Consider the following 20,759-nt stretch of genomic DNA (forward strand, 5'->3'; position numbering starts at 1 on the left):
ATGACTGAAAATAACACAAATGGGAACTTTATGTATTATCCCAATGAACTAATAAAAATAATCCTGCATTCAAGTTCTGTTTTTTCCTCTTACACAAGTAGAAGAACAGGGAAAACACAAGATCCCTCTTTTGCTCAGACTAAACCACCAGGGAATCCTAGATTAAAAATTTCAGCTAGCAAATGGTCACTACTGTCACACAGCATCTTAGATTATTTTAGGTTTACAAAAAGAAAAAATCTACAGGGAAAAATTATGAAATTACTGGAACTAACTTCTCCCATGCAGCCATAGTAAGGAGATCCCAGCATGAAGGCTGTACTTCCAGGAGGAAACAAATCATCCAAAGTTTTGATGCTTGAAAAACGAGAGTCAAAGGCCTTGATATCCTACATGAAAGAGACAATAGTGGTGATCTTAAACATCATTCAGTTCCAGTAGAGTAATTACAAAGTTTATATAAATAGACAGTTTAAAACATAGTCTGAGTTTGAAATAATTCAGAGAAGGTACTGAACTTGTATATTTACCTTGACAACTGTTTGGTAAACGAAGGGAAGAACTTGTTTAGACCACTGCTTCTCCAAATAAACTTCTCCATTTTGGTTTAGTTGATACCTACTACCAGTGAGTAACTGAGCATATACCACTACTGATGTTTCATGGATAATTATTCCTTTCCTTCTCTGGTACCTGAATACAAAGCAGAACATTTAGCTTGATTACAATAAACAGAACTGAACCAAGAGGGTAGAATTAATTTATTGAAGTAAAATTAAATAAAACAAAAAAAAACCTCTTTAAAAGAGGCTTCTAATAGTTTTCTTATTTTACAAAAAATACCCAGAATAAATGGCTTAACCAGTTGTTTACCTGCTGTTGCACAGCCATCACTACAGAGCTCAGAGTATTAATTTAAGCACATTTAATCTTTACAGTAGAAGGGTTAGGGGTAATTAAATCAGTTGACTCAAGTGACAGATAATGAGATGCCAATCTGGTGCCAGATTGATTTTTGCCTTTTTGCTTTTATATATTCTTTATAATCTTTACATATACATTTGTAGCTCTCTAGCCCGTCACAGTATTCATAGCTGGCATTTTACCTACTCTGTTAGACAGAAAGACAAAATAAATTCCTTGGCATCTCCAAGCTGGAGGTCCAAGGTTAGATTCTCTGGGAAGCCAAGGCTGAAACCAGCTCCCCAAGATACATTTTCATAAACAAAGCTTAGTTCCTGTCTAAGGAGGGTGGGAGGGAGGAATTCAGAAAGGGTTGAACTGAGGGGGAATTACCTCATCACTTATGTCTCTAACTGGGGATTCTTGTCAGTTATGCTAATTGGCTAAACACACAATTGTGTGTGCTTTATGTTCCAGGTGCATCTTCAGGTGCTTTCCAGCTAGTGTGCTGGGCACCTAAGGATCCTTAGACAGGTCCCCCCTTTTTATCACATAACTGGGTCTGGCTCGTGACTTTAGGACCAGCAAGGAGGCATCAAAACCACAGTAACTCATTTATAGTCTACTGAGCACCCATACTCTAGAAGAGCAAGAGCTGTTTTCAAATTTAACAAAGCTAAGCTAGTTGAGTGGCAAGTTGGTTCTGTATTACTTCATTCTACATGCTTCCTACAACTGAAGATTGCTAACACCAGAAGAGAAAATTGAGAGGGAGAATAAATACTGAAACTCATTCACTTTAGAGTTCTTTTGTAACAGCATCTAACTTTAGTTACCTCAGAACAGACTCCATATATTCTGAAATTTCAACATAAGCTTTTTTATGTTGTTGTTTTAAATTTAAGCAGACTTGATTAACCTTTATCATCAAGTATGCAGCAGCTCTTCTGTGCTACTTAGGTCTGCAATACAGGAACAAAACACAGCCAAGACATAAAATGCAAAGCTACACTTTAATTTTTGAAGTTACTTACTGCTCCGAAATGCCTTGAACTTCTTTTACCCACATGCTTTGCTCCTTATCTCCAACATAAGCCACTTTGGTTGGGGGCACTGCATTTCCCATGTAAAGCTTCTGTGTGCCATGTGGTTCTTCCAAATAAAACCTGGAGAATATTATGACAGATAGGAAATTTAACCAAGTAAGATTAACCAAGCCATAACCAATTGTGAGCAAAACTGAAAACAGTTAGAAATGACTTGTTAAGGATGTGAAGACTTGCAGCAGTTTTCTCTATCCCTTCCACAATGGGCCACAGCATGTTTTTAATACAAAATACCAGTACATATGCTATTCATAAAGGAGGATTGTATAGAAATGTTCACTGTGTGGATTTCTGTGCATGCCTTTTCTCCTCAAAACTAAGAAGGAGCTCTTCCCAAGCTTCTACATCTATGACAAACAGTGAAAGACTAGACTGCTACAAAGGCAAGCAAACCTCAGAACAATGTTAAACATTCTTCACCAAGCAGCTTTGTTACATCTGGACTAACTGGTAGCTAGTTTTACAATAAAATTAAAATTTCTGTGCAGCCCAAGGAACTTAATTTGAAAAAAAAACAGTAAGACAACAAAGAACTACATATCATGTAACTCTTACTTAGTTTCTCCATCTGACACTGCAACAACTCTGGCTTCTTCAAGGTGGGGCCAGTTAACAAAAACTCGCTTTCCAAGTATCGAACTGGCAACATTTTCTACCACCTGAAAAAAACCCCAGAAGTATTATTACTAATTGTTTAACATACTAGAAGATTTTTGTTACAGTATTTTCAAGCTGTTTTTGCAATAAAAACTGCAGTAGTTTAATAACAGATTTTCTTGCAGAATAAAAAACTAACTTTATCTTACTAAAATATATCTGATACAGATTACATAATCCCTGATTAAAAATGTGGCTCTTAACATGTTGCATGTGTTATTTGAAAGACCTGGCATAATTTGAATGTCTCACAGAGGTTTACTAAGTACTTCTTTTGTTAAATGACTTAGAACTATTTGTGTCTCTGAGACACAATAAATAAAATGACCATTTGAGATTACCAAAGCATTTTGTATTATATATTTTACTCATATATCACATTGAAAAAAAGGAACAACTTTTATGTCCACAACTTGCTAGCATCTGTAAATTCAGCCTCACATTATGTTCTTTTTTTCTAACGAGTCTCCGCTTTTTTAAAGATATTCATTGGGCCTACTTGATTTTTCTTGCCATGTATCTTGAATATGTACTCTCCCTATCCCTCTACTGTAAAATCATATCATATTATATTGTTTTCCTCCTATCTCCCTTATTTTATTTACTTCTGAATTTTTTTCTGTTCTGCACTTGTCATTTGCTACTTTGACTCTTCTCTCTGATTCCCTATCAAAGAGCCTCATTAGAGTGGAAGGCATTAAGTCTGCTTTGTTGATTAAAAGGAAACACTTTTTCTTTTCAAGTGGTCATCTCTTCAGGCAGACAAAAGACAAACACCACTGCCCTGGAGACTGCTTCCCTGCATTTATACCATTCATTAGCCACCAGCTCCTTACCCAAGAACATCTAAATGCTACCACAGAGAAAGGCCAGAAACTCAACTAAGGACACTGATCCTTCATACTGTGAAGTCTGGAAAACAATAAGTTATTTTAGCAGATACCCAAAATTCCAGACTGTTTCCCACACAAATTCAGCATTTAAACACCTCAAATCTGACCATTTAAAAAATTCAGACTTCTTAGTAAGTATTTTGTCCAGCTGTGGGATTTTTTTTTTTTGTTTGGTTTTGGTCTTTTGCTAGGAGCTGAATGCTTACCTGGTCCTTTGAGTTCTCATCAACTATGATTTCCAACATCATGTTCTCTCCATGGCTGCTTTGCTGAAACACTTGCACACCACTTTTTTTAAGATAGAACTGGGTAAAAACAAAACAGAATATAAAACTTAAGCTCTAACATAGTTATCTACTACATACAATCGAAATGTTGGAAGAGAAAAATCATTTACCTTATGTTTAATGTGCTTTAAAGTAGGAAATCCACAAAAATACAATGCACTCTTGTTGATTTTAGTTATCTTATTGTGGGTTATTTCTACATGCCAAGCATCCAAAGGTATTGTTTTATACCTAAAAAAGAAGTGGCACAACATTTGCTCATGCAGATTGACCTACACCTCTAGAAAAAATCATTACTCATTCACTCATTAATTGACAAACTCTGTGCTTTCCAGCAACTAATTTATGTCACTTGGAATATACAGAAAGGACTATAAAATCCCCATGCTACTGCTGCAGAGAGACTATTCATTACGAAAAAAGACAAAACTTCAGGATAGATGGAAACTCACTCTTAAATAATTGTAATTACTGAATTCTAACTAGCAATGGTTCTATATAGTATCATTCATCTTCACAACTGTCCATTCTTCACCGACTGTAATCCAGCAACACGCATTCCTGTTCTACTCTGCTTTAAGCTTGACTACTGTTAAGCTTATGTTTCCATTTCATCTTCAGTTTGTGTGAACTAAAACTGGCTACTTTCGGTGAGAAGGTGAAAAACAAATTTGTGTTTAATTCTCTGCATTGGATCCAAATGCTTACATTTAAAAAAACCCACTCTGGAATTAGCATGCCAGTAAATGATCACTATTTATCAGATATTTGTACCAGTCTTTCATTCTCTGTCATACAAAGTTTAGTCATTCTTTGGATTGTTCTTGACAACTTAGCACTGGTTCATCTGTTTTGCAAGGTAACATCTGGAGGGACAAGTACTTTTACTGTGCTATCCAAAGCAGGCAACATCTAATTAAATATTTTTCATTTCTGAGTTTACATATTGACATATGCAAGGTTTGGTTAAAATGTTAGTAAAAATCTAAAAATCCTCTAACTACTTTTAGCCTGCTGTAAAACAGTTACTCCAGCATTACCTCGTGTGGCATCGTTCTATTGCAGGGAATTTCTCTGGCCATGGTGACAGGTACTGGAACTCAGCATCTTTGTCATACCAGTACATCAAGCAAGCACTGTGAGTGTTTCTTCGTTTCTCCTCTTCTTTTAGGCCCTTATTACAGGATTCCATGGCCTGCAGCAGTCGTTTCTAAATTTTAGAGGAATTAGCACATGCGAAACTGGCAACAAAAGTACGCATGGAGAAAACTACACTGGGAAAGTAACCCAAGAAATCCAGATACCCTATGTGCTCAGTGTCCAGCTGCAGCCCCACCCTTTCTCACGTCCCTGATCAAAATGCTCCCAGAACAATTACAATGGAATGGCTTTGGAGAATAATCACCTTTCTGCAAGCCTGTTTCCAAAGGGTAGCCTTGTCTAACACTGTTATCCTATATGCAAAGTACCCTTCTATTGCTCTCCATTAATGCTTCCCTATTACTGGTGTTTTAAAAACATTAACAACACCAAGTTCACAGCCATTACTTAGGACTTCTGCTCCCTAAAACTAACTTTGGTTGTGGTTACTTAATCTAGACTTACTCCCCAAGCAGCAAACATTTATATTTTTTTCTGTGGTGTTATAAAGTGTTAATTTAAACTTCCACTTAACTGCATGTCTACCCGTTGATAAATTAAGAAATTCAGAAGTTTTGTAATGCAGCTTTTATGGACAGCAAATGCTGAAAGAACTTACCTCATCAATAAAGGGGATTAATACTACAGCTTCCCATTCCTGCTGTTTACCATTTAGGTCAGTTTTAAAATCAGGTGGATAATATTCTATAATAGGAGAGTCTTGACTAGTCATCAAATGCTAGGAAAATACAATAGAGATGATATCAAAGGCAATTTAGCAGTAATTGTAGGAAGTGACAAAGCAAGGCTGGTATTAAAACCAATTCAATGCTGTACAGGAATGAAATATTTAACTGTTCTAGCTGGAAATTGCTTAGCAAATGTAAAATTCTGTATTTATTAGTAACTTTACAACGCACTACATATAGTAACAAGTAGAATATTTAACCATACATCTAAAATGCAGAGATAGAATTTAATTAACAAGACATGCAAAACCACTAAGAATAGAGTAAAATAAAATAAAGCAGACAATGAGTACAGTAGATAGATAATGCAATTTAATTCTATATCTTACCTGGTAACATTTAGGTAGCAAATCTTTGCTAGCTGCTGGAAGTACAGCAAGAAGCTGTTCAAATGGCATGAAAGGTTTTCCAAGTTCAAACTTGATTTTGAGTTCACTGATGTTGTGAATATCTGACAGGTAAGGTGCATAATGATAAGGGTAATACCTGCAGGTTAAAAAATCCCCAAAGTGACATGACTTAATTAGAGCACAGCAGTGTTCACAGATCAGAAACAAACCAAACTACATTAAATGTTCCCAGTATAGAAGATGAAATACCACTCTATCTTTCAGCAGTCTCCCATTTAATGTTTTTTCTTACCAGCTCCATGATTGAACTCCATGGTAATAATAATGCAAAATCCATTGTATTGCCTGGACATAACATTCAGCTTGATCAGCTAAGAAGGCACTTAAAAGAAAAAGGAAAGATACCTATTAGTTTTCTCATTTTCACTGGTATATAAAAAATACTTAGCACCTTGTACATAGGCATGAACATTTTGGGAACCTAATAATACCATGATTTTCTAGATTCATTTCCTCTCTGGTCTTCAAATACTTATTACAGAAAACTTGATTTGCAGCTCTTGTTGCATTAGGCAAAATCACCATTGCAGTACTCTGCCATGTGTTCTCTGCTTTTGACATGGGATGAATATTCTGTCTTTTACTAGAATCAATGTTGAGGGTTGGTAGGGACCTTACAGATCATCTTGTTCCAATCCCCTGCCCACCTTCCATAGACCAGATTGCTCAAAGCACCATCCAAGCCCTGGCCTTGAACACTTTCAGGGATGGGACATCCACAACTCCTCTGGGCAACCTGCTCCAGTGCCTTGCCACTCTCACAGTAAAGAATTGCTTCCTTATTATCTAAAGTAAACCTACCCCCTCTCAGTTTGAAGCCACTATGCCTTGTCCCATCACTACACACTCTTGAAAAATGTCTCTAATACACATTTACAAATGTATGCCTCGAATACATATCTACAAAGACTTGTCTTCAGCATTTAGGAATAAAAAAAGAAGTATATACTTACTCAGACACTACTTCTACACCCATTTTAGTCATGTAGTAAGTTCTTTTGTATTGCCTAAACTCAGTTTCAAACAGATCATCATCTTCTGGTTCATCTTCCAATGTGGCTGGAAAACCACATTGAAAAAAAAGGATTAACATTCACTTCTCTACTACAGTAAGGTTTGAAAACATTCACTTCTGACATTAAGCCTTAACTTTACTCCTCAATTCAAAACTATAGGTACTCACACCTTTCTTGCACTGAAAATAACATGAAACAATCAAACAAAATCTTTACCCATGAAAATTCTGGAATTTTTAAGACAGGCAACCCATTTTTTAGCCCAATTACAAGAAAAGATAATATAAGCCGTCATAAAAAAGTCTGAGAAAACATTAAAAAGAATTTTAAAATTTAATTATGTTTAGCAACATCACCTAATATCATGCAGTAATATTCATACATTTTTGACAATAATTTCAGAACATGAGAAAGAAACATTTCCTACAAGTAGAATGAGTTTAAAACCAACCACAACCAAAAATCCTAAAGCTATACAAAAATCTGTTCCCTTGTCCCCCCATCTAAGAAAATACCTATGCATACACTTATCAAATCCATAATATTGTTGAAGGTTTGTTCATTAATTCCTTTAACTCATCATGGAAATACAGGGCAAGGAAGAAGCACCTCTAAAGCTTTAGCCCCACTCTCTCACCAGAGCAGTTCCACTTCCCAACAGATGACTGCATGTCTTGCATTCAGAGTAAGCTCAACTCTGACATGCAATTCTTACAGTTCTTTAAAATCTATACACACATTTTTTGTTATGTGTGCATGGAAAAATTATTTGCACTTACTTTTAGGGGTCACTTCACCTTCATTTTTTTCTAAAGCAGCCAAAGATATAGAATTTTCCTGAGCCTGTTAAATTAAGATTTGAGATAATGTAAAAATACAGGTTAATATGCACAAACCCCATTCAAAACTTGCAACTCAAAATGCTACAATCAAAATGTATAAATATTATTTATTATAAAACTCATTTCCTTCTCTTGCAATTGCTTCAAGAAAATTATTTAAGCAGACAAAAAGGACAGATCAGACAAAAGGAGCAGTGTCAAAACGTTAACTACTTCTCAAAAAATACCTGAATATACTCTTTCCAAAATTGCTCTGTACACAAAGAACAGGATAACAATATACAAAGACAGATTAAATGCAGAGGAATTTTCTCCTGCTGCTCTGCTGAAGCATATAGTGAAGGGCAGTCAGGGGAAGGGGTGGTGGGGAACTCGACACTGGGGCAGAGCCAGGATGCTGTTATGTAGTAGTACACACATATACAAGGTGCTGTTTCTTATTAGTTGGTTATATCTAGAACTGCAAGTTTAATACTGATCTGAGATAGCTCACCAATTAAATTGCTTGTTCCCTATCTGCTGTCCAGTAGTTAGCCAATACCAAGACATACAAGAATGTTCTATCAGTGTATCTGAAATACATGGAACTTGCAGCAGACTATGCATTAAAAATTAAGATTACAAAGCGTAGCAGGTTTGATCATAACACACACAAAAGTTAAGTTCTGCTGCTTTTGAAGAACAGCAAAGCATTAAATACAGGTTTACAAGACTTTTAAAATCATGAGCACCTGCCCCTGACTGAACCATTTCATCACCCACAACCAGCAGTGCATACAGGCAGAATGCAAACTGTTACAATTTACTACCTTTTCTGGTTTGAAAAAAAAATCTCAAAACAGAGGCTTATGTCACTTAATTAGTCTAACACTAAATTACTGATTTGCAAAAAGTAACATTCTTATTTCTGATATTGTGCATATAATACACTGACCTTTTGTTTCTTTTGTTTATTTTTTCTGGCTTCCTCTGCTGCAATCCCAGCTGCTTCGTTGAGGTATTTATTACCCACTTTACTTTCAAACCATTTTAGGTCAACAAAGACTTCACTGAAGTGCTCACGATCGAACTGTGAGATTAAAGTAAGTTGGCAAATATTTGAGGGATGTCAAATTTGGAATGCCAGATTAACAATGTCTTTTTAGTACATGCATTAGATTACATCTAGAGTAATCTGTACAGGAACATTTTGCCCTAGACAGACAACTAAACAAATTAGATTAATAATAAAAATCCTATTTCTCAGCAATTTGTAACACACAGCCAAGCCATATTTTGTTTTCTTTCAGTATGGCAGCAAGGAAACCAAAACAGAATTAAATAACAAAAAAGAATTAAATAACTTCTACACTTCACTATCAAGTCTAGCAGTGCACATGTAAGGTCTGGTTAAGGTCTTGTGCCACAGATCTAACACTTTCCCAACTCTATCCAAGAACCAGAAAATAAGGCTGAGGCAGGGCCAACAGATGATCTCCCTCTTTGCAAGTTCAGCAGAAGGTTTAATCCTTTCCATTTCTATATGGCTATAGCCTACCTCATCTCTAGGATGCATTACTGCACTAGCACTTAACAAGATTACCTTCTGTACACTAACTAGTTAGTTCATGAACAACACTGATGCCTGCCCCTCAGATGCTCCCTGATCTTTACCAGTGATTTTCATTAAAAACTTGGAAACAATTCTTCCCTTCCAAGACCTTCAGACAGCTTGCTCCCCAGGAAACTACAGCAGGGGAAACAAAGAATATCACTGTGTTCAGCAAGCTTTTAGAATACACAGAAATCACAGACAATTCTGAGCTGGAAGAGACCCACAAGGATCACTGAGTCCAACTGGTATGTGAGCAGCCCTAGAGGGATTGAACCCAGGTGAATTATTGGCACCTGCTCCAGAGGGACTGAACCCACATCCCTGGCATTACTGGCACCTGCTATAGAGAGGCTGAACCCACACCCCTGGCATTACTGGCACCTGCTCCAGAAGGACTGAACCCACATCCCTGGCATTACTGGCACCTGCTATAGAGAGGCTGAACCCACACCCCTGGCATTACTGGCACCTGCTCCAGAAGGACTGAACCCACATCCCTGGCATTACTGGCATCTGCTATAGAGAGGCTGAACCCACATCCCTGGCATTACTGGCACCTGCTCTAACCAGCTTTGCCCGATACTGCCACACACTTTGATGGGAAGTGAGTACCATGATTCTACTGGGGAATCCTCATTTGACTTGCAGTGTCAAAAGCACTGTGCTGGCTAAAGCACAGATCAAATGATTCAATCTTTTTCCTCTTATGCTGTAAGATCAGACAACAACTGATAGGATTCCATCTGTTCAATGCTATAACAGCTGATTAAACCACCTGTAAATCACAGCCATTTAACAGTTCATTACAACTACAGTATGGTGTATTTTAGGGTACCATACTGAGTTTAATTTCAACACTCTATAAATTTCAAAGTTACTTACATCTGACAATCTTGTAAGATATTTCTCAAAACGTTCTAAATTCAGATGCCCATTTTCATTGATGTAACCTGTTGAGAAAATTAAATATGCTTTTGAAGTAACAATTCAACAATTTTAAGATTTGCATTCAGATGATGCACAGGTAATAAAACGCAATCTTGCTGCCTCTCTAAGGAAAGTATAGTAAATGCTAAACATTCTAAGATGAAAAAAAAGTTCAATAAATACAAATACATCAGTGTTAATGCTTCTACTTTCCACAGCTGAACTTAGTTTTCTCACCTCCCAGTTCTGGCAAAATAGCCATGTATGTTCTATAAAGTAGCGGCAGTGCATCATGATTAATGTGTAAATGAGGTAGATGAGGAATAAAATCATTTCCTACAAGGAAACCCATTAAGATCCAATCATCTATTATCCTTTCAATATCATATTCAAAAGAAATCTTGTCCTGAAGGAAAGAGAAAAAGGATAAAAGAACAACACTCAGGAGTATACTTTTTGTTGTCATTTTTGCATAAAGACTTCACACATTCACACATTCTTTCCCATCTCAGCTCCGTTAGAACTTACTTTTACTGGAGAAAATTCATAATCAATATATTCTCTCATCAGTGATAAGTGCAGTAAATGAAACGTGGTTTCCTCTGGTGCACACACTCTGTAAATTATTCAAACCACCAAGTTAATTATTTATAAACACACTTTCAACATTAATATTAATAAGTCCAAGGTTACCCAAACACAAGAAATTTTACTAGGATTCTATCTTTGTAGAAACAATGTATAAACATTTCCTTGAATCTATTTTGAGATTATATATAAAATTTTGCAGTAGCATCTTCTGAACACCAGGTGTGATTGTATAGAGAAGAACTAACTTAGAGAACAGCTGTGTGGAGTTCCAAGCTGCAGTAACTACTTCCTAAATCCTATTTCCTTACCCCATTGCTCAAAAAAGAGACAAACCAGCCCAACTTGGCACCAAGCCTCACCATTTTAGGGCATTTTCTAACTAGTCTGAATGAGAACAGAGTACAAGAATTTCCATCTAAACCAGCTGGGTTACATCTGCAGTCATTTGAAATGCTTCTTGTAAGAGATGAATATGCTCAACTTGAAAATATGCTCTGTATGTATCATTTCATGGCTTCAATGCTGCACTAGAACAACAACAAACCAACTGTTTGTTTATGGCATAGCCAATACATATTCTGCCTTCCCTTTTTCTCTTCACTAAAACTACTTGTAAAAACCCTAAGCCAACATTAGCCCCAAATCAGTTAACACCTACACCAAAAGATTAATGAGCTAAATTATGTGTTTCCAATTAATAAAGGACTATTTCACCTTGTAGATACTGTAACTAGCTGAGACAACCCAATGACAAACCAGCATAAATATTTGTACCTTCACACATAAAGAGGAAATTTCAGAAATTATCCCAAAAGGAACATGTGTGTGATAGCAGCCTTCAGATAAACTCATGAAAGACAAACTCTGAGCTACACTGGACTTCTAAATCAATCAATTGCCATTTTTAAAATGCAATTTTCATATTGGTATTAAAGAACTTTGGCAACCAGGTTGATGCCATAAGGCTCTAGAGACATTCTGCCCTTACTCTTCATTGCACTGGACTTTGAAATCCTGATAAGCCAAGCAATTTCGCTCAATAAAAACATTCACGGTGAGATATAAGTCTGTAGATATTTTTAGGATTTTCATATTTCGAACTGTAAGTATCCACAAAAGTGACAGTATTGACAGAAGGCAATTCCTGTAACTTACAGAAGTAAATTCTTGTAATGAGCAAATTATTCAGAAATTACAACATGGAACAATGCTTGGGGGGAGGGGGGAGGGAATAAATAACACTTTGCTCTTTGATTTCATACTTTCCCTAATGAATCTTTCAAAAAGTAAATCACACTCTTATTTTACATTATTTTATTTTTGACAAAGGTAAAACCAAGGTTTCACTTTGATTAGATGTAAGGTCTTTAAAAATATTGCAGTGCTGCATGCCAACACTACCCACGAGTATTAGTGAAATGTTGACTACAAAGACTGAAAAGAAAGCACATTTCTGATGTTCATCATATTGTCCTTGGCAATAAAATATTCCTTTATTAGCAAAAATTACACATTTCTCTAAACATTTATGATTTATTCTGTGTTATCCTTACTGTCAGAAGTATTTATTTGTGTCTCCCCCATTTTCTATCTTTATGTACCCAATATACGCTTGAAAGTTCTTCAAAGAAGGAACCCAGCCCCAGTAACAGTTATAAATTATTCCTGTATTACTTCAGGAATAACTGAAAAACCTCACATATATGCACACATATATATACATTTTTGAAAGTTAATATCTGCCTAACACAGTTATGGAAAAAATGTCAATAGAGCCCAGGCTACTCAATTATTACATGAAGAAAAAAGTAAAACACACCAAAGTTAAAAGGATTTTTTTATCAGCTGTTCTCACAGCATACATTTTTTCATGTAAACCAATTGAAATGCACAATTCAGCACATTGATTCCTCTAATTTCATGACTACTCTAACCCAAAGAATAAACTAAATTACTATGTTTCATTAAATTACTAGACTTCATAAATTACTATGCAATCAATAAAAGAAAACCCAAATCACCACACACACCTGTTTTAGTCACCCAGTATGTTTTGGATTTAATTTCATCATAAATAAAATAAGAGTAAAGTTAAATCAATTCACCTTTGAGCCTTTTTACCACCAAATCTGACTTCTTCTCTTAAGAGCGCAAAGTGTGCCTCATGACTTGTTAATCCCAGCATTATCTATTACAAAGAGATACCAGAAACATCTTACTTTTTAATTTTTTTTAAACCTTAAATAAAAAAATGTTGATGTTTGGTTTCATTACAAATTCAAAAGTTGGCAGGAATACAAAATGACATGCTTGTTTCAAACCATTTTAAAATCCCATGAGCTTAGGAAGATATCAAAAATGTAGACATTTGACAAATCCCTGTTTTTGTTTGTATTATTTTAATTGCACATACCAAGTCAGCATCTAAGCCATAGAGACAGTGTCTTGTGTTTGGATCATGATGGGGCTTTGCTTTTTCTGATCTGATGAACTCCATAATTTTATGCTCACCTTCCCCTGGGGTCTGGACACCAAAACAAAAAAAAAACCAACAAAATCAGCAGTAAGCATTACCCTATACAAATACAAGGAATTTAAAATAGGATCATAAGAAAATATAATGACCTCATGGCCTGATAAGTAGACTGTTATTCCTTGCCAGGATTTGTCTGTGGAAATCTTCATATTTACAAAATATTTAAGATGCTCATTCAATCTGGCCATGAATTCAGTTCCTGAAAACAGAAACATAAGTTTAAGTTTTTCACTAGTTTGCATTTACATATCAGAAGTATTAAAAAAATGCCAACAAACAAAACCTCTGCCAGAAATGAAGGGATGACTGGTTTCTTTCCTAAGACATTTCATTTTTTACATAGTAATCTAAAAAATTTTTAGAATGAGACAATATTCCAACCCCACTGAATGTTACAAAAACTTTTGTACAAACTTACTTAAGCCTTTATTGATTGTGCCTTCTATTTTGTAAAAACACATGCCTAAAGATAGGAAAATAGTACCAAAATACAGATGACAAACCTTAAACAATTTAAATAATCAACAAGTTCTCTTACCTGGTGTAATGCAGTTGGAGTCAAATCTGGCTTCTGTAGGGAGAGTTTCTCCCTTTTCCAATGCCTTTTTTATTTTGTCCTCTGCCTCTTTTGCTGATCTAAAACAAAACAGCATTGGAGAGAGAGTAGAGAACAAATCTTCTTATTCAAATGTTAATATCCTAGTACAGCTTTTTGACAAAATATAGTTGAATACTTAGAGTGCTTAATAAATAAAAAAGAGAAAAAATGAATATATGAATAGTTTGGACTTATTTCTGATACAACTTAAGTGGCTTAAAAATAGCACTTTTTTCATAGAAATGTGAAAATCTGTTACTATTCAAATGCAGTCAGCATTTAGATTAACAAGGTGATCATACAATGGCTGATCACAATGAATGGTTATTAATGTTGAAACAACAGGAATATTTGTTATCCAAACATCTGAAAATGCTACCCCAGAACAATAACTGCTGTTGAACAGAGTTAAACAAAGTTAACAAAAGTTAAACAAAGCAGCAGGTGTGGAAAAGGGAGTCACGAGTGAACAATTTACCATGCCCAGTAATGGAGAAATTAACAAACATCACGCTAGACTTTCTTGGACAAGAATTTCCTATTTCTGGTTTATTTCTGAACCAGAAACAAAATACCCACCAAAGTCTTTGGTTTTTGTCTGGCTCTCAATTCTGCTACAATTTTCTATTTAGAACTCTTAATCTCTGCTTCCTCTCAACCTCCTTTATTCCTTAAAGAAAAAATTACATCAAAAACCAAATCACAAAAAAAATTCCCTTGCTTTTCTCTTGTTCCTTTCCTGCAGCTTGTTGATGCTGCATTTCACTCACCATCCTGGTACTGTCAGACCACTGGCTATTTTTCCTTATAGCAATCTTTAAAAAGCTTCCAAATCTCCCAAAATATTAGTGCAATTCTTAATGTACTTGTAGCTCTGTTATCTGAGCTAGCTTGGTAACTGGTATTAATTGGAAATCAGTTTCATTAGAAACTTGATTTTTTCTATGACTTCCACTACAGTTACCAAACAGGCATATCTAGAACTAGCATTCATAAATATCAAAGACTCTCACAGGTTCTGAAGCATTTGGAAACATCTGAAAGAGCTCCACTGCAGAGCTGTTTTACAGAAAATTCCGTAAGAAAAAGCTCCCTTTGTCACTAAGTGCCACATACACAGAGAAAAATTTACATAACAAGCAAGCTTTCCTTTTGGAATCCTGATTTTAACATTTTACAGGTAGTTACCCTCATTCAATTAAAACTACTGTCAAGGGCACAAGCACTCACCATCTCTCTTACTTTGCATGGCACACATTTCAGTAAATGGGTTCTTTTAGGTGTTTACTATTCTCAAGACAGAGTCAGCACCGATGATCTTACCTAAAACGTCTCCCACGCTGCTGATTCATTTTTGCTCTTGGAGCTACTCCATCAACTGCCATGAAGAAAACCTTCCTTGGTTTAATAATGCGAAACAGTACTTCCAAATAGTGAAAAATATTGGCAAAAATCTTATCTTCTGAGATTCTGAAGTGGACATCGTCATCATTTGGATGTGAACACTGATGTATAATGCCATTCATGTCCAGGTACAAGTTGTCAAATTCTGGAATCTACAAATGCCACAGTTAGCACCACTTGGTGAATGCAGGCACTGCCCAAGGCACACCTGAGAGCACTCTGCAAATGAGCTGAGGTGGGAAGACCTCTGTGGAACCCCCGGCACACCAACAGGCAGAGTGAGAGTATCTGGGTTTGCCTGCACATGCAATCTGTTACTATGATTGTCCTCAGTGAGCCAAGTCAGCTGAACAGATTCCTTCTTTATCCTGGCTGTTTCTTATCCTGGAACCTCAGGACTTTTGTCCCTTTGCTCAGACTATCTTCTACATTGTAAAATGGAAAAGCAAACCAAAACCACTGTTTTCAGGAAGATTTTTTCTTCTTTTTTGTAAGCCTGCACATTTAACCGATTCAAACTTTCATAGCTGCACTACAAACAATAAAAATGGAGTATGCAATTTCCAACAATATTTCCAAGCAAAGCTGGTTTAGAACCTTTAGAGTTCTCCCCCTGTTCAGCAGCTCCTACCCCAACTACTGCACGCTGTCTCTTCAGCTATGGTTGTGAGCATCTTTGAGTCCGGAGAGTGGAAATCAGCACCAAAAGCAGGGAGTGGGCAATAACAATATACATTTCTTACCCAGACTTTCCAAACAGACATTCTTTTTCCATCTAGTCCTCTGCTCTTCTAACAGCCTTACCTACAGCAGGTACACTTTCTTTTAAAGGAAAAAGAAAGCCTTCCCAAATGTACACAAGCAACATACAGAGAACAAACACTGGTAAATGTATGACACAAAGGGGTCAGTACTACCTCAGTGTCACCAAAATGCACCACAAGAGCAACTGACATTAAACAAATCTATTCCCTAATCCCCCAGTAAAACTGTTCACAAAATCCCCCCATCATCACACCCAGGAAAAGGCACTGCCAGCTTGTTACGGTTTTCTATAGCACGGCTGCTGACACATCATTAAAGTCACCTGGTTGAGCTCGCATTTATCCTCCAGATGCAAGAGAAATGTAACTGTCTTAGAAAGAGGAAATGGTGAAGAGAAGAAATTCGAGGCAGGATCAGGAATGATCCCCACTCAACTGCTGTAACTAGTCTGCTGTTGCACATCATGATCTTTAGAATGGTTAAACTCAGTAACCAAACTGCTCTCCATGCTTTCAGATAAGTGAGCAGGGCAGTGCACAGGCAGCATTTTAAAGAGACAAAAACTAAAGCTTTTACATGGAAACAACAGACATAAAAGGTCCTATGCTTTCTTCAAGAAGCACAGCTATGATTTAATAATAATGCTGTTTTACATAGATAGGCCCTTCAATTTGTTGGTTTGGTTTTGTTTTTTCTACTCTTAACATATAATCTAGATGCCAATATGTGTCAGTTTGTATATTCAAGTGACCTGGAAGGGTTCAGTCATGTTTACTGTTTACCTTAAGAGCTCTAACTGCCTTTTTCAAAAGGCATCAAGGGTAGCACCCCTTGCTGCCAATCCCCTGGTTAGAGCAGACACTGCTGCCTCCTCAGCTTGCCACAGTTCCTCAGCACAAGTTTAAAGATGTGTGAGCAGCCCAGGCTTCTAAGGAAACAGCAGAAAGGGCAGCATAAACTGCTGCTGCCCTGCTACACAGATAGCTTTAGACACTTCAGAGAAGGCCAACAGATCACAAGCAAAGACCTAAGCTTTAAAAAACTGCTTTAAAACTAGCAGGTAAAGCCAACATGCAAGCTGGGAATCACTTGAGCTGGGCATCTTAGTTACACTGACACAACAGCTATTTAATCTTTAAAAATCACAGGTGTTTAGGGAAAACGTATCAATATTCAAACACAGTCTCAATTATCACCTATCTCAGACCATCCTTATTCAATCTACAAAACCACATCTGTGACACCAGCTGAAAATTATAATTAGAAGCACTTGTATCCAACAGGTACCAAACATGGTATCTCTGAAAAGATGATGTCTTGGTCCAACTGTTAGAAGTATGATTTACGGCTTTCGTTTCCCAGGCTTGAACACACTTCCCGGTTCAGCTGCTAACACAAACTGTCCGACGCAGGCAACAACAAGGAAACGCAGCCGAGCTGTAAAACCTGTCCCTCGTCATTACCGCGCCATTGGCCGTCGGCAGCTGGAACTTTTCTGAGCCCAACAAGGAGCAAACTCCGACCTTGGGCTCCCCGCGAGTGTTGCCGAGGGCACTCAGAGCGAGGGGAGAGAGCCCGGCGGGGCAGCCCCGGGCCGGGAGCCGCCGCGGGCCGGCCATTCCCCGGGGGAACGGGGCACTCCGGGTCCGGGACTGCTGAAAGCACCGCCGGCCCCCAGCCGCGGGCTCCGGGCACCTCTGCCCGCCAGCGGGGGACTCGGCCCGGACAGACGGGCTGCCAGGGGGCACCGAACGCCTCGCCCGCTTCCCAGCGATCGCCCACCGCCGTCCCACCACTTTCGGCCGCTCCCGCTGAGCCGCAGCCGCCCCCCTGCGCCGCCCCGGCTGTGGGCGAGCCGGCCTGGGACGGGACTCGGTCCCGCAGGGCCGGCCGGGAACGAGGCCCGGCCCCTCGTCCCCCTCCCTCATCCCGCCGAGGGGCCGGGGCAGGAACCCCCGGGGCCGGCCGCTGTCAGGCAGCGCCGCTCCGCCCGCAGCTCACCTGATGCTCCTTCAGCACCTGGCTGAGGCAGGGGTACCGCTCCGAGATCCACCGGTAGAACTTGGGGACCCCCATGGCCACAGCTCCCCGCCGCCCTCACAGCCCCGCCGGAACCAAACACGGCGGGCCGCGCTCCGCCCTCCTTCCGGCGCGCCGCGCTGACAGCGGCCGAGCGCCCGCACCACCGACAGCGAGCGGGCACAGAGCGGCGCCGGAGCGGGGCGGGCCCGGCCGCGGCGGGGCGGGAGCGGGGCGGGAGCGGGGCGGGAGCGGGGCGGGAGCGGGGCGGGAGCGGGGCGGGCCCGGGGGGGCTCCCACCACTCGGCTGCCTCACCACCGCCGCCGGCACGCAGGGCCTGGAGCGCGGCGAACACGCGGGACCCCCGTGCCCTGCCTTGCCCTGCCTTGCCCTGCCCCAGCCCGGGCCCCGTCCCCCCGCCCCGGGCAGCAGCTCTGCTCAACCCGCGCGGTGGCAACGCCCGCTGCAACAGCTCCCCGGGCGGCTCTCTGCGCTCCCATAAACTGATAAAAACTGGGAAAAACAACGTCAGCACTCAGACACAACACCGGAAAAGATTACTGTATGTTCCAAGTATTTTACTAGGAAAACTCGTCACGTTTATGGGACAGTGACAACACTTCTAGATTACCTATTAGATAGGGAAAAAAACGCCCTAGAAGCGGTTGCAAACCTGTTATTTTACTTTTCCAAACCTCTGGATTTCAGCTGAACCGAAGAAACTCTCGAGTGTCACACCACCGTGTGAGCCTGTGTTCAAAACCTAACAGCACTCTTTGTCTCTCAGAATAGCAGAAACAAAACCACTGTACAAAAATTCTAATGATAGCCTACTGTAGGTTAAAAGGGTATAATTTTCCCTATTTCCCCCCGCCCCTCATTTCCCTACAATTTGGATGCCTAGAAAGCAAGCACTTATGTAAGATAGCATTTGCCTTTCAACTATATTTTAGTCTACCCCCTGTGCTAAAACACATTTTTTGAAATGGAATCTGAAAAACACCCCTAGAGCTGTGCTTGTTCCAGGGGAGGAAGAGGGGCAGAGCAAGGCTCTCAGGAGCCTCCAGGGATGTTACAGTCACAGCTCCAACCACCTGCCGGCTGGCCTGGCCTCACAGCCACACTGCCAGGGTCCCTCCATCTCTCAGCTTTGTGCCTTGTCCTCCAGGAGGGTTTTTAGCACTCAAGGGCTAAGGAAACAGGTTCAGAACATGGAAACACTTTACCAGTTTACTCATGCTAAGATTTAAGATCCCAAAAGCTTTCCTAGAGATAGCCAGGCAACATGGAAGAAAGTTGAATTATTAGTATTTCTTTCTACTGCTAGAAAGAAATACTAATAATTTTTAGAAAGCCCTTCTGTATATGAGTAGAAAAGTTGAAATAACCACTTTACATCCTATCAGTATTAAACTTCATTGTTTTATTTTCTAATCTAAACCAAATGAGAAACGTGTTTACAAAAATATACAGTACTTTATAGTGCATCTGTCAACATCATGAAAATCTTTCATATAGTCAGAGCCTTGCATAGTCTAATTTTTAAGCAGTTCTTATGTACTGCCTTCTGTGTGTGTTCAAAAGGTAAGTCCTTGCACCTTACACATCTGCATTCATAGCATCCTTGCAAGGGCACTGTACATTTTACACAGATTTTGGAAGACCATAAACCTGTTCTTCTCCTTGCAGCCAAAAATCAACAGAAGTAACCAGGTACCACTGGCTGATTCCTTCCCAACAATATTATAGCTTCAGCACTTGTGGATGGTACCGTTCCAAAGGGAACAAATATCACATATATGGAGCCCAGCCCATGTACATCTGGCAGAGCAGGTTGTCATCACTTGCTTCTTGAATGAGGTAGTGAACATGCCCTTCAATAGATAAAGGTAATCCTTTGATTCTGTTCCTAGTCTTAATGACACCTTGCAGCCGTTGCTCTATATCAAGGACATGGGTTTTGGCCTGGAAGGAAGAAAAAAAAATTGTACTATTCATGAACTTCCACTTCTCAAAATATAAACAGTATTTCTTAGGATGTGTTTGAAATCATATTATAATTTAATACAAAATCCAGATGCCTATACCAGCTACACTGAAAACACAGGCTACTCACTTTTATGAACAATTCTCCAGAATGGATATATTGATGGTCAAGCTATAACTTTTGCCTTACATTTTTACAGTTTAAAGTTACCAAAGGAGACTGAAAGAGCTATATCTTTATATTTGGGAATTGTTAGAAAGCTTTATTGCATACAATTAATTTCAAATAAATGCAACATTTTCCTAGCCTTGTTCCTGGAATGCTGGTTAAAATT

The 20,759-nt window shown here is 38.8% G+C and overlaps 2 protein-coding genes across 5 annotated transcripts in view; both read right to left on the reverse strand.

The window, feature by feature from the left end:
* Window positions 1–18,499, reverse strand: part of XRN1 (5'-3' exoribonuclease 1) — a 39,110-nt gene extending 20,611 nt beyond the window's left edge. For all 4 annotated transcript variants that reach the window (XM_054282284.1, XM_054282283.1, XM_054282285.1 and 1 more), the window contains exons 1-22: window positions 18,420–18,499; window positions 15,573–15,805; window positions 14,190–14,287; window positions 13,741–13,850; window positions 13,529–13,639; window positions 13,221–13,303; window positions 11,053–11,140; window positions 10,762–10,930; window positions 10,480–10,547; window positions 8,938–9,072; window positions 7,941–8,004; window positions 7,099–7,204; window positions 6,378–6,467; window positions 6,065–6,221; window positions 5,606–5,725; window positions 4,887–5,056; window positions 3,957–4,077; window positions 3,766–3,864; window positions 2,565–2,668; window positions 1,938–2,069; window positions 531–693; window positions 276–389 (exon numbers count right to left, since the gene is read on the reverse strand). In XM_054282284.1, the coding sequence (XP_054138259.1) occupies window positions 276–389; window positions 531–693; window positions 1,938–2,069; window positions 2,565–2,668; window positions 3,766–3,864; window positions 3,957–4,077; window positions 4,887–5,056; window positions 5,606–5,725; window positions 6,065–6,221; window positions 6,378–6,467; window positions 7,099–7,204; window positions 7,941–8,004; window positions 8,938–9,072; window positions 10,480–10,547; window positions 10,762–10,930; window positions 11,053–11,140; window positions 13,221–13,303; window positions 13,529–13,639; window positions 13,741–13,850; window positions 14,190–14,287; window positions 15,573–15,805; window positions 18,420–18,494 (2,610 nt within the window). In that variant the 5' untranslated portion in view covers window positions 18,495–18,499. The remainder of the gene's footprint in view (window positions 1–275; window positions 390–530; window positions 694–1,937; window positions 2,070–2,564; window positions 2,669–3,765; window positions 3,865–3,956; window positions 4,078–4,886; window positions 5,057–5,605; window positions 5,726–6,064; window positions 6,222–6,377; window positions 6,468–7,098; window positions 7,205–7,940; window positions 8,005–8,937; window positions 9,073–10,479; window positions 10,548–10,761; window positions 10,931–11,052; window positions 11,141–13,220; window positions 13,304–13,528; window positions 13,640–13,740; window positions 13,851–14,189; window positions 14,288–15,572; window positions 15,806–18,419) is intronic.
* A 1,341-nt stretch (window positions 18,500–19,840) lies between these two features.
* Window positions 19,841–20,759, reverse strand: part of ATR (ATR serine/threonine kinase) — a 38,934-nt gene continuing 38,015 nt past the window's right edge. Inside the window, exon 47 of the mRNA XM_054282447.1 lies at window positions 19,841–20,403. Coding sequence (XP_054138422.1) covers window positions 20,230–20,403 — 174 coding nt within the window. The 3' untranslated portion in view covers window positions 19,841–20,229. The remainder of the gene's footprint in view (window positions 20,404–20,759) is intronic.

The sequence above is a fragment of the Melozone crissalis genome, unplaced genomic scaffold (assembly GCF_028551555.1).
Source record: "Melozone crissalis strain CALT ecotype California unplaced genomic scaffold, PUWL_Pcris_2 ptg000034l_1, whole genome shotgun sequence".
NCBI classification, from domain to species: Eukaryota; Metazoa; Chordata; class Aves; order Passeriformes; family Passerellidae; genus Melozone; species Melozone crissalis.